This window comes from Aquila chrysaetos, chromosome 2 (assembly GCF_900496995.4).
Source record: "Aquila chrysaetos chrysaetos chromosome 2, bAquChr1.4, whole genome shotgun sequence".
NCBI classification, from domain to species: Eukaryota; Metazoa; Chordata; class Aves; order Accipitriformes; family Accipitridae; genus Aquila; species Aquila chrysaetos.
Window position 1 is genome coordinate 4,098,587 of NC_044005.1, and position 15,855 is coordinate 4,114,441.

The 15,855-nt window shown below is 41.7% G+C and overlaps 1 protein-coding gene across 1 annotated transcript in view; it reads right to left on the bottom strand.

Annotated features, from left to right (window-relative positions):
* DDHD1 (DDHD domain containing 1) overlaps positions 1–15,855 on the bottom strand; it is a 68,109-nt gene that overhangs the window by 3,054 nt on the left and 49,200 nt on the right. Inside the window, exons 8-12 of the mRNA XM_030000591.2 lie at positions 10,640–10,902; positions 8,365–8,440; positions 3,149–3,298; positions 1,553–1,805; positions 83–265 (exon numbers count right to left, since the gene is read on the bottom strand). Coding sequence (XP_029856451.1) covers positions 83–265; positions 1,553–1,805; positions 3,149–3,298; positions 8,365–8,440; positions 10,640–10,902 — 925 coding nt within the window. The remainder of the gene's footprint in view (positions 1–82; positions 266–1,552; positions 1,806–3,148; positions 3,299–8,364; positions 8,441–10,639; positions 10,903–15,855) is intronic.

A 15,855-nucleotide genomic window follows, 5' to 3' on the forward strand; every position in this document is an offset into this window, starting at 1 on the left:
TTTCCAGCCTCCCACAACATACGGATGCAGCTCACTAAAGGTCTTGTTTCCAGAGGGTTTGTAAGGTGGACTCATCACTAACCTGTGGGTTCGAGAAAGCCCGAGCTGCTGTGCGGGAAAGGCGGTGTCCCAACAGTTGTGGCCTTCTTGTCGTCCCCCTCGGCTCCATCTTTTCCCGTCTCGAGTGTCTGTGGGGCGGTTGTACTAGAACGACCGAATCTTGAAAAAAGCATCCCGCCGAGGCCCTTCCCAATACTTGCAGCTCCTGCATCCAGCACGGAGGAAAAAAAAAAACAAACAACCAAGCACAAGGGCAGCTAAATCAAACTGCAAATTAAAGTCACTGTAGCATTCATCAGTCAGAGATGAGCGACAGATGAAGGAAAACACTATTCATGCTTTTCTAGGGTGGGAACGGCTTATCTGACTTAAGTGTACACTGTTTATCGTGAGACTAATCTAGCGTACAAGCAAAGGCTATAATTTGGAAACTGTAGTTAGGGGAACAAAAATACATGAGAACACTTCTGCAGCAAGAGATCTGGTATTTTTATAGATATCTTGTAATTCCTCTTTCATAAAAAGTCCAAGACAAAAATGCTTTATAACAACGTTAGTACCTTCTGCACATAAGAATCCCATCAGGGCATTTAAGACATTCCTCTCATTAAGGGTCCTTATGTTGGCATCACCCTTACAGACATTTAGAAATGCTGTATCATCCTTTAAAAGGACTATTTTGGCTGCTCAGGAAGAGCGGTGTAAAAGTTAAGAACAGATATATGATGTTTTCTGCCGACTTTGCTGCCACCTCATGGACAAGACATTAAAGTTACTATAGTAACACAGCAAAAAGCAACCCCGCTTTGAAATACGTCCTATTTCTACTCAAGGACTAAAGTGCTTTTATATACTTTACTTATTTGATTGGGAAGATTGCTGGCACAAGCCTTCTTCCAAATCCCACATACAGAGCTAAAGAAAAGCCTTGAGTCAACAAAAACTGCAAGTGCGTGCTCAAATATAAGCTCCAGTGAAAGTGAATTTAAGCTCACTTAAACCAGGGCTTGTTTTGAATCAGAAAGCCAGAAGGGGACAGGCTTCATATTAAAACAGCCTCAATTTCCTATTGTAAAATCATGAGTTAAATGTAACCATAATAGCATACGTAGGGAGATTTTTCTCCTATTTGCCAATACCAGAAAATGTAGTCACAAAATAAGCTTTAATTTTTTTTTTTCCATGAAGTAGAGTGGAAACTATTAAATCACCAGGATGTTACTTCAATAAGGCAGAAAACAATAAGGCAGCAATAGCATAACTCCCTGACCCACATCCTCTCCCCGCAAGCCTTGACTCCAGTGTACGTAAACTGTCTTTCCGTCAAAGTAAATGTCAGTTGGGATTAAAACAAGCCATACACCTATACAGAACAAACTGAACCAGCCAGGAATAGTTTGCTTATGGCTGCACCTCAAACACCACACCACGGAGCGGTGAAGCTCTACAAGAAGGTCCTATATATAAAACAAAGGACATAAAGAACAATTACCTAATATACTTGCTTTGCCTATATTTGTTATGGACTCCCCATAGTGGCGTCGAACCATGACTGGTGAAGTGGTTGGGCTCGGTACAGTTGAAACACTTTCGCTATCAGTAACTGAGGTAGGTTCTTTTGTTGGGTTGAGAAAACTTGGCTTCATATGCTCATAAGGTAGAGGGTTTGCAGTGTTGTACCAGTGGATCTGGACAGGCGAAATGTTGCTGTAGTGTTTCAGAATTAAAGGTTCTAATCTATAGGCCTGCAAGGGTAATTCAGAAAAGAAAATCCTGAGTTTCAAGACTGAAAAAAATCACATTCCCTTCCCATAGAGAGTCCTCTCCAACCTCAAATCCAAAATATCTGTAACAAGTGAAGCCTAAAAAGTGACAGAATGGTGGTGGAATCTTCTGGTTCACCTTTATTTTCATAGCCTGGAAGATATATTAGCTGCCCAGTTGCTTGTGCATTCACTAGCACATTTCGCTGCAACACTTCTACTACACAGTGTTACGAACACACAAGTTACTGTCAACAGATGTTTGTTATTATGCACCGACAGAGCAAACTTTATATACACTTAAGCTGATTCTGCACAACACAACAGAGAGAGAGGGGAACTGGCTATGTAAACAGTTTGTTTAATACTCTTCATTGATCCCTGTGCAAACCATGAATTGGTGTGCTTATTAAAAAAAATCATTTTCTATTGATTCTTTATTTTCCTTGGTTTACTTAGATGTAGAAAAGCACTCTGCACTTCTTTATCTTAAAACTAAGTAAAGTTACTATTTGCAGAGTGGGACCACAGATTGCAGCCTAACCAGTCGCCCTAGATATCCCAGGAAAATTCTGGTTTTGGAGTAGCTGGAGCTGAACAAGATCTTGAGATGAGCAGAACCAGCACGTTTGGATTGAAGTCTGAATATACTCAGATTCAGGTAGAGTTTAAACACAGAAGTATCCCCAAATTACTATTCTATAGTAAGCATGAAAGCCCGAATCAAGCTTGCATCAAAGCAGTTGCCAAGATGATGCAGATCAAAGTTCCAGCATCCTGCCTTTGATAACAGCGAACACTGGCTGCCTATGAAAGAGTATAAGGACAGGCTGAAGCTATACTAATAGTGCCCTCCCAAGCACTACCCCTCCCTCTAACAATCTCTTCCTCAGGACCCTTTGGGAAAAAACCAGTGTCTTTGTTTTTCTACAGTATCCTGTAAACTGCTTGTGAAGCCTTGTTTTAACAGCAGTACTATCTTTGGACAGAGGATGTTTAATGGAAGTCAGTAAGTTAAACACAAGTTGGAACTTCACTGAGAAGGATTATTTCTTATGCCTTTGCAAAAAAAAAAGAGTAATCTTGAATCTTACACTTATTAATATGAAAAGAGAAGCAAAGTATATGGTATTTAAGGCAATTATTTGTAGGAACTGTTATACTACAGTTACGAAAAGCAAGACACGGTACGATAATCATTAACAAATAGTCCCGTGCTGGAACATGCTTGCGTTGATTCACACGCTTTGAAGATCACACATTATCACACAGCTGATGCTTAAAAATAGTCACGGTAAAGGCTTGCAACTGCAATTAAAACTCACCACTGGATCTGTTGGATGAAAAATATTTAGTAAGCGGTTACAAATTGTTCTGGGCAGAATATGGTCTTGACTACCGCTGTTTCCTGGACGGATGCCACGCAATGCCAAAAACACTGCTAATGGAGATCCCATACAGAAGAAATTCTCAACCTAAGGAGAGATTTCATCCACGTTAATAAGGATGGAAATAATGCTTTCTAACATGGCTGGATTTGATTTCTCTCTTTCAACTGATTTCTCAGTTTCAACTGAGGGACTTGTACAGTATTAGTCAGTCAAAACAGGAAAGAACACTATAACATACATACTATAACATGAAGGTTAAGTTTCCCATTTCCCTTTGCTGTGAGAAGAGTTACATATTGTGGTACTACATAGTTGAAAAACTGAAAAACAAGTTGGATAGTTGAACTGAAAGAGGTCTACCGACACTGGGAAGGCTGGAGCGAGAAGAATTTGGAAGACACTAAGGAAATGCGATGAGTTTCACAAGATTGAAGCCTGATTTCTCATGAAACTTCCCAAAGCTTACCACAGCTCCTTCATCCTACCCTAACCAAGCACTCCGTGATTTGTTTTGCTACACACGCCCATCGAGGAAGTAGAAATGCAGGCTACGCTGGGTATTAAAGCCAACCTAGAGAATACTTACAGGAGTCACGCACACATACAGGCTGGTGTTCCGTACAACCTCTTAAAAACACCTAGTGTTAAGTGAACAGAATGATGCTTGTCAAAAGTGCCACCGCGTCACACGTTAGGAACCGCTACCCAGGAACAGGTACAGCACACTGAGCCATCACCCAAAGCTACTGTCACTTTGCTCTAAAAGGACTGCCTCTAACACTGAGAGGCAACTGCGTAAACCTGAACTGCAACTGCTAACCCATCTGACAAAGGTCACTGAACATGCATCAGTGGTAACGACTTTTGGTCACTACCAACCTGGGCCAGGGTTCAACAGTGACCTAGAGGTGAATGGCTTCGTATCCCATTACCAATCCTCAGACATCATCTCCTAGAAACATCAAATGTAAAACTCTGTAGTCAAAAATATTTTCATAAGGCAAGATTACTTTTTAACCTTTAGAGAAATTTCTTATACAAAAAATTAATTTTACCGTTATCAGACCTTCGCTGCAACTCTCCCAACAGTAATGCCCAGTTTGCAGGGCACTACAACCGAGCAACTCCTAGCATGCTGCTACTTAACCAGCAAGAGAAAATGCTGCATTCTTGCTAAAGTGCACATGGAGGGTGCTTGGATTCCCATGTGCGTTCCCTATATGTCAGCGCATGGAGCGAGGGTGTAGAAACAATGGTCCGTTTCATCTATCAGATTCCAGCACTGTACAAAACATTCCTCCTCCTCTGACTTGGCACTGGTACCCCACCTCTTCCTTCCAAAAGAATGTGCAAGTCCCAGTTCAATGGGAAAAAAAAAAAATCTAGCTCTTCAGCAAAGCTATTCAATATCATATACCGCAAAGCGCTGCTCTCTGTCATCTATATTGTCACTCTAGTCTAGGGCAAAGCTGCTCTCCTTTCTTATAATCAGGCTTTACACAGACCCTTACATTTTTGCAGTTTGGACAAAAAGCTTTCTCATCTTCAAATACAATAGAAACAGATATTCACAGTGAAATCCTTTAAACTGAATACGTAACCTTTAACCCTGTCCATCTGATATTCCTGTAACGAGCATCTGAAGTACACAATTATGGTCTTTCTGCTTCAGAAAGAAATCAGAAAGTGACTGTCAGCTTACACTTGCTAGCAGATGCTTAAGAGATGTTTTCATTAATTCACCTTAGGCAAGTACAGACTAGGCAAAAATCTCAAAAGGTAAATAGTTTCAGTGGTTACACAGTGCATGGCTTTTGTTCCATCGCTTCTATTGATAAACACAAGATTAACAGTGTCCACAGACAGATGCTTTCTTCTTGGAGGGCACTGTTCTTTGCTATGTATTTTCTTACACACGCGAGCCTTTCAACATGGCCTTCCACCTCTGGAAATGCTTACAAAGATAAAGTACCAATAGCTGGGTACCTTAACGGGTGGCACCAGACCAATACCAAAGCAGTGAATGCTAAAAATCAAAACTAAGTCTTCCAAAAATAAAGCCCTTTAAACTGCAGCCATTAAACTCTCAGCGCTGTTGCAAAGTGGCTGAAGAGAAGACTGCCATGCAATGAAACTTACTGGGAATAGAGGACTAAAATCTTTCTAGAAAACATTTATTAATTTTGGTGTTTCTCCTAGAAGCAGGAGTGGGGCACTTCACATATATTCCTCTAAATGTTTAACAACAGAGAAGACATGTTTAAGAACATGACCTTTCAGGACAGCACTTTTCTCCTGGGTATGAGTCATAAACAGAAGACTTAATGCATTTATTTGTATTTCAAGCAGAAGCTGAGCCAAATAGTCATCCATTCAAATTAAGACTGCAGTATTTTCAGAATTAAAAAAAAAAAACGTGAATGAGCCAACAGAAGTGAGGCAGCACAGCTCTTTTGCGCATAGGTAAGTGTGGGGGACAAATGAATGTTGTTTAGTGGTGATGTTAAATCAGAAGACACAGAAAGCGATTATAATTTATGTTTCTGTGCTGCCTTTCAGCCTGGAGGATCCCAAACATCCTTCCAGAGCAAGGAAATACAGACCTCTGCAGCTGCCCTCTACCCACCCATTCCTGCACCCAGGAATGTTCTGCAGCCTTAGCCGACAAAGGGAATAGAGACTTATACCAGTATTACATGGGGAATTTAACTGGGCAGTTGTGTGTTCAACTACTACGGCACATTTCTGCATTCAGTTTAAAGGCTTCCTCCTCTCAGATAAGGCTGCACGTCAGCATCCCATTAAGCTCTCATAGTTCTTGTACATGTGGTACATATCAGTAGTATCTTACAAATAATTTGTGATAGTTGTTATCAACATTGACATCACTGTCAGGTGATGCTACATAGAAAACACAAGGTCAAGTACATGCTGGAGCTTCTTCTAGAAGAGTTGCTGTAACCCTGGGTGAATGAGAAGTGCTAAGGAATCCTGAAGCACTCTGGGCCAGCACATTGACAAATCCAGATTTAAATGAATTTGCTTTTCAGTACTAGGGAGCAACCATGATATTTCCTGCCCTCCTCTTCCCCACTGTGATTGAAAATCATCCTACAACATGGTTATTTTCATGCACCATGGAGTCATAAAGTGGTAGGTATCGCACCATTCCCCATGTTTTCATGTTCTTCAGCCCCTTTAGACTTTTAACTCCAATTCCTCTTACGTAGCTGGTGTGGAGAAGGCTGTGCTTCTAAGCTTTACATTTACAATGGGGTGTTGGCTTTGCTTTTAACCCATGCACCTCCTATTGATTTAGCAGTTTATTCAATTATGCCATCTGAGGAGAAGTAGAGGAAGAGAGACAAAGATACCTCACCCTCAAGTTCCCATTCTGGTGGCTTGCCCAATGTATTATTAGAGTACAACACACTCTGTATCTTCAGGTCGGGTTTTTTTTTCCCTCCCCAAAGGGTCAGTCAATCACACAGATCATTTCCTCTAATATTAAATACCAGCCAAGTTAGCTGCTGTATTTATTCTTGCACTTGTCTTGCCAAAAGCTACCTTTGTGCTTGCTCAACATCAAGCGAGCTTAACTCTGCTTCATGTAGGACTAGTGACTTTCTCTCATCCTGGGAAGCTTAATTTGTTTCAGTCCATAAAAGAGGCAACACATCGACAGTGGCTAGCCTTTTTCATTACAGCTGTACATGCCCATTTCGTCGTGTAATACAACCTAAGGAGATCAGTGACCAAAGACTCCAGTCTCCTGCGTCGCGCAGACCAAAGCAATTTGTGGATCAAGCACTTGCAGTTAATAGGAACTCGTGATCAAACCAGAGCTCTGCTCTGCCATGAAGAGCCAAGGTGCTGGTAGTTGGTACCTACAAAGCAGTTAGATCTCTTTCAACAAGCTAGTCACCCTCAGTAAGCTGGACTGGCTTGCTGATGAGCAATCTCCTTTCAAGCATCCTGTTGAAATCCTCTCTTGGCAGAAGCACTTTGCCATCACGTTCATGGAAAACCTCTCTCTTTCTGGAGCTCTGTCTCGGGCACGGTACTTAAACAATGGGAGTCACTAGTGTAAAGTTTCACAGAAACAAAACATTTTCCTTTCCGTAAGGGTAAGAAAAAGGATGTAGTGCAATGAAAAATTACTTAGCAGTAATTTAGATAGATATAGTCCTCTCTTCTGCCCCCTGTCTTTTCCCCTCCTTTCCTGCTCCCTCTAAAAATCATCTGCTGAAAAAAATCTTCAGTTTAAACACAACTGAGTGAAGAATAATCTTTCACAGAGCTGGAGGAGTATCAGCCTGACTTCAGCTTCCTTGATGGTAGAGATAATAGCACGATACATGCTTCTAAGCAGTGATGAAAAGGAGAAGGCTATGACAAATTGAATTATGGTTAGTTTCCTCTTTTTTATGGCTCAAGATTGACCCTGGCTTCTAGGAGTCCTGAACTCAGAAGGAAAGAAAAATGGCAAGTTAAGAAACAATAATCTATTTTGTTCTCATCTATCATGTCACATTTTTATGGTTTAATATTTCAAGATATAGTCAATCAACTAGAAAGTGTTGCACATCCCACCAAGAAGCTAGAAAATGCCTTTTTCCAATGATAAGAAATGCTAGCAATTTGTACAGCTGATTAGCAAGCAATTTATTTCATGAGACTAAAAGTGACTTGTGCTAACTGTCAGACCAGAATAATTTGGAAGGAAAATCCACTGCTGGAGGAAATTCAATCAGATTTGTTCAGAGATGTGACATGTTAGAAGTAGTCCCCAAGGAAAATGGATTAGTCAACAAAGTAGAAGTGAAATTGTTTAAAATATGTGATTAATGTAATTTGCCAAATGGCTTTTACCTTCCCACATAGTTATACGTGTGTGTGTAATATATTAACAATCTATATACAGGTTTATATGCTTACATATAAACATATATATATGTAATAAATAGTAATATATGAATACAGTAACATGTTTACACACACGTAAACACACTTCAACCAATACATTAAAAATATTCTACCAACATCACGTGTAGGGACATGGAAAAAAAAAGTAAGCGGAATAACCCATATTGCAGGTGTGTTTTTACAGCAAGTAGAACATTCAGTAAAAACCTCTTGAACATACATACCTTAAATTTTAAGACAGGTGGTTTTGATATGGTGGATGCCTTTAACCCATGTAACCTCTCTTCTATCTCTCTCAACCTAGAAAATAGAGATCTTTCTGAGATCCAATAAAAAATGTAGCCTTAACCTCTCTGATCCTAACAGGCATTCCTGTGGGGTCCAACAGTTTTGTCTGCTGGGAAAAGAGAGTGATGGCATCAGTATTTCTTGGAGGCAGTCCAACTGATTAAGAGTCAATATATGTGAAATCCTGTTTCTCTGACCACAGAAGGAATCAATCAATATACAAGTTTCCTTGTTCACCACCCCAAGCATCTGCCCACTCTCCTTCCTCAGGGGTAGGTGACTCGTGTCCTGTTTCCTTGGTGTTTTTGCAGCCAAATCACCTATTTTGGTTTTGGTTTGGTTTTTTTTTTTTTAATAAAAAACCCCAAAGCCACAGGAAACTCCATGGCCCAAGCATTATGGAGTTCTGTATTGTGGCGGAATATCTGGAGGACAGTGTCCCACCCTTTAAACTATCACTAAAAAAGGCTGTTCACCTGTTCTTCTAGTTAGCCTGAATTAAAAAAGGAGCTACAATATAAAGCGCTCATGTGGACTGGTAAAACTGTCCCCAGTCCCAGCACTAGAACATTATGCCCTCTTCAGAGCAGGAAAATACCACCTCCTCAAGTTCTGCAAAAGCATTACGTAAACAAATATGTTAAGCTTAACCTCTGCCATCCTGACTAGAAAGAAGCAAGTCTGGAGCTGAAACTTCCCAAAGACTTCCCAGTACTTTCCAAAAAGTTTGTATGCTTTAAGGAACGTGATTCAGTCTTAAAAAAGACGGCATGCAGAATTCTTAACTCTTGTGAACTGCTATTGAAGGTTTCCAATGCACAACCTCACATGCTGTATGTATGTTATTCTACAATGTAGAATATTTATACATGCTATGACACACCCTACTCAGGCATAAGCATTTCCAGAAATCCACTACGTGTTTGCCATCCTTAAAACACTAGAAATCCAGAAGTTATAGGATGTCAGTAGTACGTTTTCCATTATTTCAGACTGAATTGCACTAAGGTGGCTCACAAAATGGAGAGCCGCACTGATCTATACAGAAGTGCCAGTGTCAAATGATACTTGGATTACTGTGGATGCAACCTGAAGCACTTCAGAGGATGCCTAAGGAGCTGGAGTCTGAGTGTGGAAATGGTAATTTTTCCCTGATCATATGCTAGTGATACGCCTGAAGGGTCATTTTACCACTGGACAACCTCATTAGGTTTCTTACTTCCCTTCTCTCAGAAAGATTACACTTTATCCAGCCTCGCAGCTGACAGAGATGTCCTGTACCAATCCCTGATTACACACATATTGATTTCAAGCACTGCAGGAGATCTGATGCTATATTAATGCTTCCAAAGTACCGCCAATACTAAGATAGGTTTCAAGAAGGAACCAAAAAGATCTGTGACCATGATTTATCCTCACTTCCTACTGGAAAGATTGAAGCTCAAGCTACTATTATTAGATTCTCTATCTGTGGGTGTCTCATAGCACCTCGATCTTCAGGTTAGGACAGAGAAAGTCACCTTAACACTGCGGAGACATCATGATGATCTGCAAGGTCCCCTAACTGAGAATCCCTACCAACACTTGCAAAGCGCCGAAACCGAGATCCTGTTTGTCACAGTGGGCAGTGCTGCTTCGCACTCCAAACAGCACAAACATTTCTAGATGGCATCAGGAAGAAGCTAGTAAATGATCTGCAGCAGAGTAGCAAACCATAAGCCCAATCACAGCAATTACAACATCTGTATCCAGCTGGTGGAGCTCAATTTCCAAGCTGAGCCTAGGAGAAAACTTCTCATTTTTCTCTAGAAACTTAGGAATTTCACTGCTCAGGTTCTGCTCAGTATTACAGCTCACTGCCTACCTGCAAGGTACTTAGTTGTGTTTCTCCTCAAGTATCTGGAAGGCTAATGGCCTGACCTTCTCCTTTCTTCCTGGCTATGATCTGCTCCCGGTCCATCTGGCCAGTGAGCAGTGACTAGTTGCTTGGTTCTGGTACAGCCCGTAGGATGTGGATTCAGAGCTCCTATTAGCAATGGCAGCTCCCTGTGCCTGCTCAGTTCTGTGTTTAGCATTTACCACTGCCATTCAGCACCAGCAGAAGAACATCAGCCACAAAAGATAACAGCCATGGTGGGCTGTGGAAACACTCAAGGGGCGTCATCTAGGGATGTGGTTTTCTCCTTTAATAATCAGAAGTGGATGCATTACCGTTGTTTCGTTATGTAAAGTTCTTCAAGTAAACGTTGCTCCTCATAGCTCATCCAACGGTCTTCAAGCTCCTCCTCTTCCTTCTGCAGCAACTGTTCATAAAGCCTGACCGGGTTCCAGCCAGTCATGATGTCGTAGGTGATGACGCAGCCCAGCGAGTGGGACACGATCGAGACCTTCCCTCCTTTCTCCTCAAACTCTGGATTCCGGGAGCAGAAAAGCGTGTATAGCCGGTTCAGCTCCTGCTGCAGCCCTTTCACCAGCTGTTTCAAGAACGTAAGGAAAGAAAGTTTAATATCAACATCTTATCACTCCTGTTCATGTTCACATATCTTCGTGTAGTACACTGACCACCTTCTCGAGCACGCATCTAGGATGAGCGTGATAGTCTGTTCACTTAGGCTGGGAAGATGAGCAAAATCTTATGGTCAGCAGCAATGCTTTGGTTGATTGTCGCTGACTCCAGTGGTTCATCTCTCCCCTCCGGACCCAGCAGTAACCATCACACAGGACACGTGGTGGCCCTAGAACTGCTACACTACACAGCCCAAGGCATTAAATTGAAATAAACCCTTAAACAAATGACAGCTGTGCCTAAAGTACTTAACAGCATCCTCTGAGGTGAGCAATAGCAAGGTACTTGGTTTTCACTACCGGTCCATTAGCAGAACAGCGACTATTAACACAGCTGTATCTCCCTTATTGCTTGTTTCTCTACCTTTCACAGCACTGAATGTTTCTCCTGTGTCAGAGGTTCAGCTCCTTTTTTAACCTAAGGAGGCTGGAAGGAGCCTGAGCCACACATGATCTAGAATCAACTCACATCTCTGCCACAAGCTTGGCACATAACCCCAGACAAGTCACACTCTCTCTTCTCGTTTATCAAAGTGAGCAACAGCATTCCTACCTCATTGCAGGGGACTGGGAAAATAAATCCACTAAAATGGATATGCTCAGATACTACAGTGACAGCCTAAATGGGTTCTGGGAAAATATCCTCAAATTGCTTTTGGATCTCTGTAAAGCATACTTGAACTCATCAAGTCTTTCATTATTCTGCCCACTGCTTGGCTACAAGGAGATGCAGCTTTCTGTCCTACTTCCCGCCCTACCATACCCCACCTATCGTAATTTCTTCCAAAGGAATCAGAACAAAATGATGCTGCTGAAGAATAAAAAGCCTTATCTCAGGCAAAAGGAAGATATGGGATGAGAAAAAGCACAAATGGGACAGGCAGAGCCAGAATTTGAGCATTTGATATAAACAATGCTAAGAAAAACAGTTTTCTGGTAATAGGTTTCTAAGAGGGTTTTGGGGGGAAAACAAGTAATGAAAGACGGTTCTCAGACATCACAGGCGAATCCTATAGTACTACTGCAATAAATATATATTGGTCCTATGTTAACTGAATATCCGAGAGGCTTACCCGCTTCAAATCGTACACCAGGGTACAAGCGCACAAAAATGTTCAGATTCACAGAAAGTATTTTTTAGAGAGAAACATTGAAAGGCATGAGATTTAGGAACTAGACAATACAAAAAGGCAGCTTTGCTTGTGAAACTCAGCATGGTAACTGAGCAATGCTTCCAGACTACAGCGTAAAGGAGGACAAACAAGAAATTGCAAATCATTCCCTTGTTAGCAACAGGAAATTAAAGCTGTAGAACATGTAATTTGAACATGATTTTTCAAGAGCCTGAATCATTACTGAATATAAATATGAATGGCACTAGGACTGTCAGTGTTTGATACACATTTTACTGAGTGAGAATCCACACAACAAACCCTATGCCTAAAGCACTGTGAAATGATTAACAAAGACTTGCAACAGCTTGGAGAAATAAGTATCATAATACCCATTTTCAAGTATTTTTGACTCTGATGCTGCCTATTCTTGTGTTTGGCTCTATACAGATTTTGGGCACTGCTTTCACACATGAACAAACAGGCAGAGGTTTTAGCAAGAGTTGGAGCTGAAAATAGAAATCAGGACTAGCTTTGGCTGGCTGGCGTTTTCTCCATTTAAAAAGGTTTTGATTAAAACCCAGAACAAAATAGCAGAGATCTGTTGAAGCGAAGTGTTTTGAGATTCCTGCCAGGAGCTCAGGGATACCTGGCAGTTTGCGTGGCTGGCTACCGTGGTACCCTCCAAGGGAGCCAACACATATCGTCCTGCCCTCGCGGACCTCAGCAGGGAGCCTGGGACTCCCCCCAGCCATAGAGCAGACACTCTGGATGGAGTGCTGGCTTCAGGTTGCAGAGTCAGCAGTGTAAAAAATGCCAGACAAACCAGTGCTGGAATCACCACAGCTTCCAGCATCCCTGTCAGTACAGCAGGGAGATGAGTAATGCCATCTTGTTTCAAAAAATCCTAAATAAGCTGTATTAATATATCTCGGTGTCCCCAGATTTTTCCTCTGGTGGGAAAAGTAAGATGCACAACAACTCAACTGCTTCCCCCAGTTTCTTGTTGCATAAAAGCTATCGTTCCCAATGTTCTGCCCAACTTGTTTGACAGCCCTGTACCCTACTCCTGCACAGCCTATTTCCCTGGAAAAGCAGGTATCTTCCAGGAAGAATGATATTATGTCAGGCTCCCACACAGCCCATAGGCACAGAGTGGGGAATTAATCTTCTGGCATCATGGCATTTCATTACAAAGGTCTTGTTCTTTCGCAATCTGGGGGCATGAGACAGAATATTCTTGGAAAGTCCTAGTTGGACACAGAGTCCAACCCTGTTTTTAACTGCTCTGCTCCTTAAAAACACGTTGTTACTGCGAAGTTAGGCAAAAACATGGACAGCAACTAAGTAACTGTGCAGGGATTTCCGAATAGCTGCGTATTTGGAAGTTTGCAGGCCAGATTCCAAGCATTTAATTCAACTAAATAATCTGATCGAGATGGTTTCTAAACTCCAAATCACTGGTTACCTAACTTAATTGTAGAGTAGAAGGTCTGCTGTAGTAAAGCCTCTAGATTTTCAGGCACTATGAATGGTCTGGTTTGCTGCTATGACAAAACCAAAAGCCCTCCACCTGCAGTGAGCACTTGTGGGTGTTTGTTATCGTGCCAACAGTTCTGTACCAGAACTAAGATTAGAAACTGAACCTTTTGGTATATAGTAAGGAGAAAAAAAAAAGGAAAGGAAAAGAAAAAGCATCTTCATTTTAAGTCCCAGCTAAAAAATTATTTGGTTAAGCAGTATATGAAGATAATATTTAATCCTGACTTGCTTTCTTAGTCTTAAAAAGCATATAATATTCTAACTTGTAAAAGAAAAGCTTGGTTTGAAAAGGGCTTTAGTCCAGCAAGTGTAACATGAAGTGCTTTCAGATCTCTTTTGTAGGTACAGCTTGATATATACCTTAACACTCCATATAAAAATACCTTCTATAAACACCAATTTGCTTTATATTTGTTAAAATCAGTGACTTTTTTTCATTGAAATTAAACATGAAAAAGATAACTACCTATCAAATTTTCTCTCCTAAACGGCATCGCTGTAATTAAAACTAACTTTTAAGAGGTGATTATTTTTTTTTTTATCCACAGCTTGTCTTTTTGCTCACCCAGAGCTTGCTGACAGCTTCTCCTGCTCTCACTGCACCTACATCCAATGACTTCCCAATTAAGGGAGCCCTTTCCCCCTGGTTTCCCTGGTGCTTCTGCCAACCCCAAGCCTCACCGCCTGCTGGTCCATGGGATCCATTATGTGCTTAGGAAGCACCTGCTGTTTCTGCCTGAAAACAGGAAAGCAGGAATCATCCAGGAAAAAAATAAAAAACAAAAAGAGGAGTAGTGGAATCCAACATGACCAGACCCCTCTCTTTCCATCTCCCTCTTGCCTCCTCCATCCCAGTTCCCACCTTATTTTGGGGACCCGTGGGCCTGAACATTCACAAAAAGCTGTTTTTCCAGCCCCCCCAGCAGTGCCGTTCTCTGGCAGCCCCCCCAGCAGGGCTTTCAGTAGGGCTTTCCCTACAAAAAGGCTAGAGTTTCCTTGAGTTTTTGCCCAACATATATTATCATCTCCTAAGGCTTCTTGCACAGACTAAACAAGCTCAAATAACTCACAAAAGAATAAATGTGGCAGCAGTTGATTGAGTTGATTTTTTTTTTTCCTGTGCAGCTGCTCCCACAAACGCTGCTTGCTGCTCTGACTGCTAATCTGCTGGCTGCTCCGCTCTGCTCCGTTACCCTCAGCTCTTCCAGAAGGACCAGTGAAATGCAGCACGCTTACGTGTCTATTACTGAACGGATCAAACCACCATAACAAAAGGAACACTTCCTATTTCTTCAAAAAATAGCCATATCAATCCCTTCCTCCCAGCTGACCTTTCTACCACAGCATTAGTTTAGCATCAGCCTGAGGACACTGCAGTATTTGAAAGAAAGGTACAGAAAATCTTTCAGTGTTCCCATTTTCTTCCCCAGAAAAGTCCTTTCTCCCTGTTCTGACTTTTAGGGAGAAGTTTCCTAAGCACCTTTTGGAGACCAACTGTTTCAGTCCAAAAGTTTAGAGCTGGATTAAAATACTACAGGCCCTGTAGATGTACCACTGCCAATACTCATACATACCCAGAGAAAATGAAATACAAATAAAGCAGGACTTTGCAATGCCTGAAACCTTTAATGCAATCAAATTTCCAGGACTGATTTTACGGCAGGTCATTATCAGGCACATGAAGCACCCCACAACTCAGGCTGGGGAGAGAGCCCTTATGTACTATTACATTTTCAGACCTGCTCAGTATCGTCAGAAGCACAGACACTTGAGGCACAGCCTTTGATACAGTTTGACAGAGCAGCATCCAAGAAATGGATGCGTTTTCCTATATGTTCTAGTCTGGTCCCAAAGGGCAAGGGAGAGACTTGACTTCCAGCAGTCAAAGATCTCAGCAAAACAGGGTGAATGGAGAAAACACCACCGGACAGCTTCTGAGATGTGGTACGCCGCTGTTTCCCTGTGAAGCTCTTCTGGGAACATGTTTCATTTTTGCTTCATGAAAAGGAGATTGATTACTAGCTGCCTGAAGCTCCCTTTATCAGCTGAAGTTTTGCCAATAAATCTTCCATGCAGGAAACTCAAGCCCGCAGGATCAAGTTGCTCAGAAGTCATCAGCTTATATTCTGACAAACTGAGGTTAAATGCTCTATGCCCTTCACAAACCAAATTAAAGGCAGAGTAAGGAATGGTCTTTCCGCACATTCA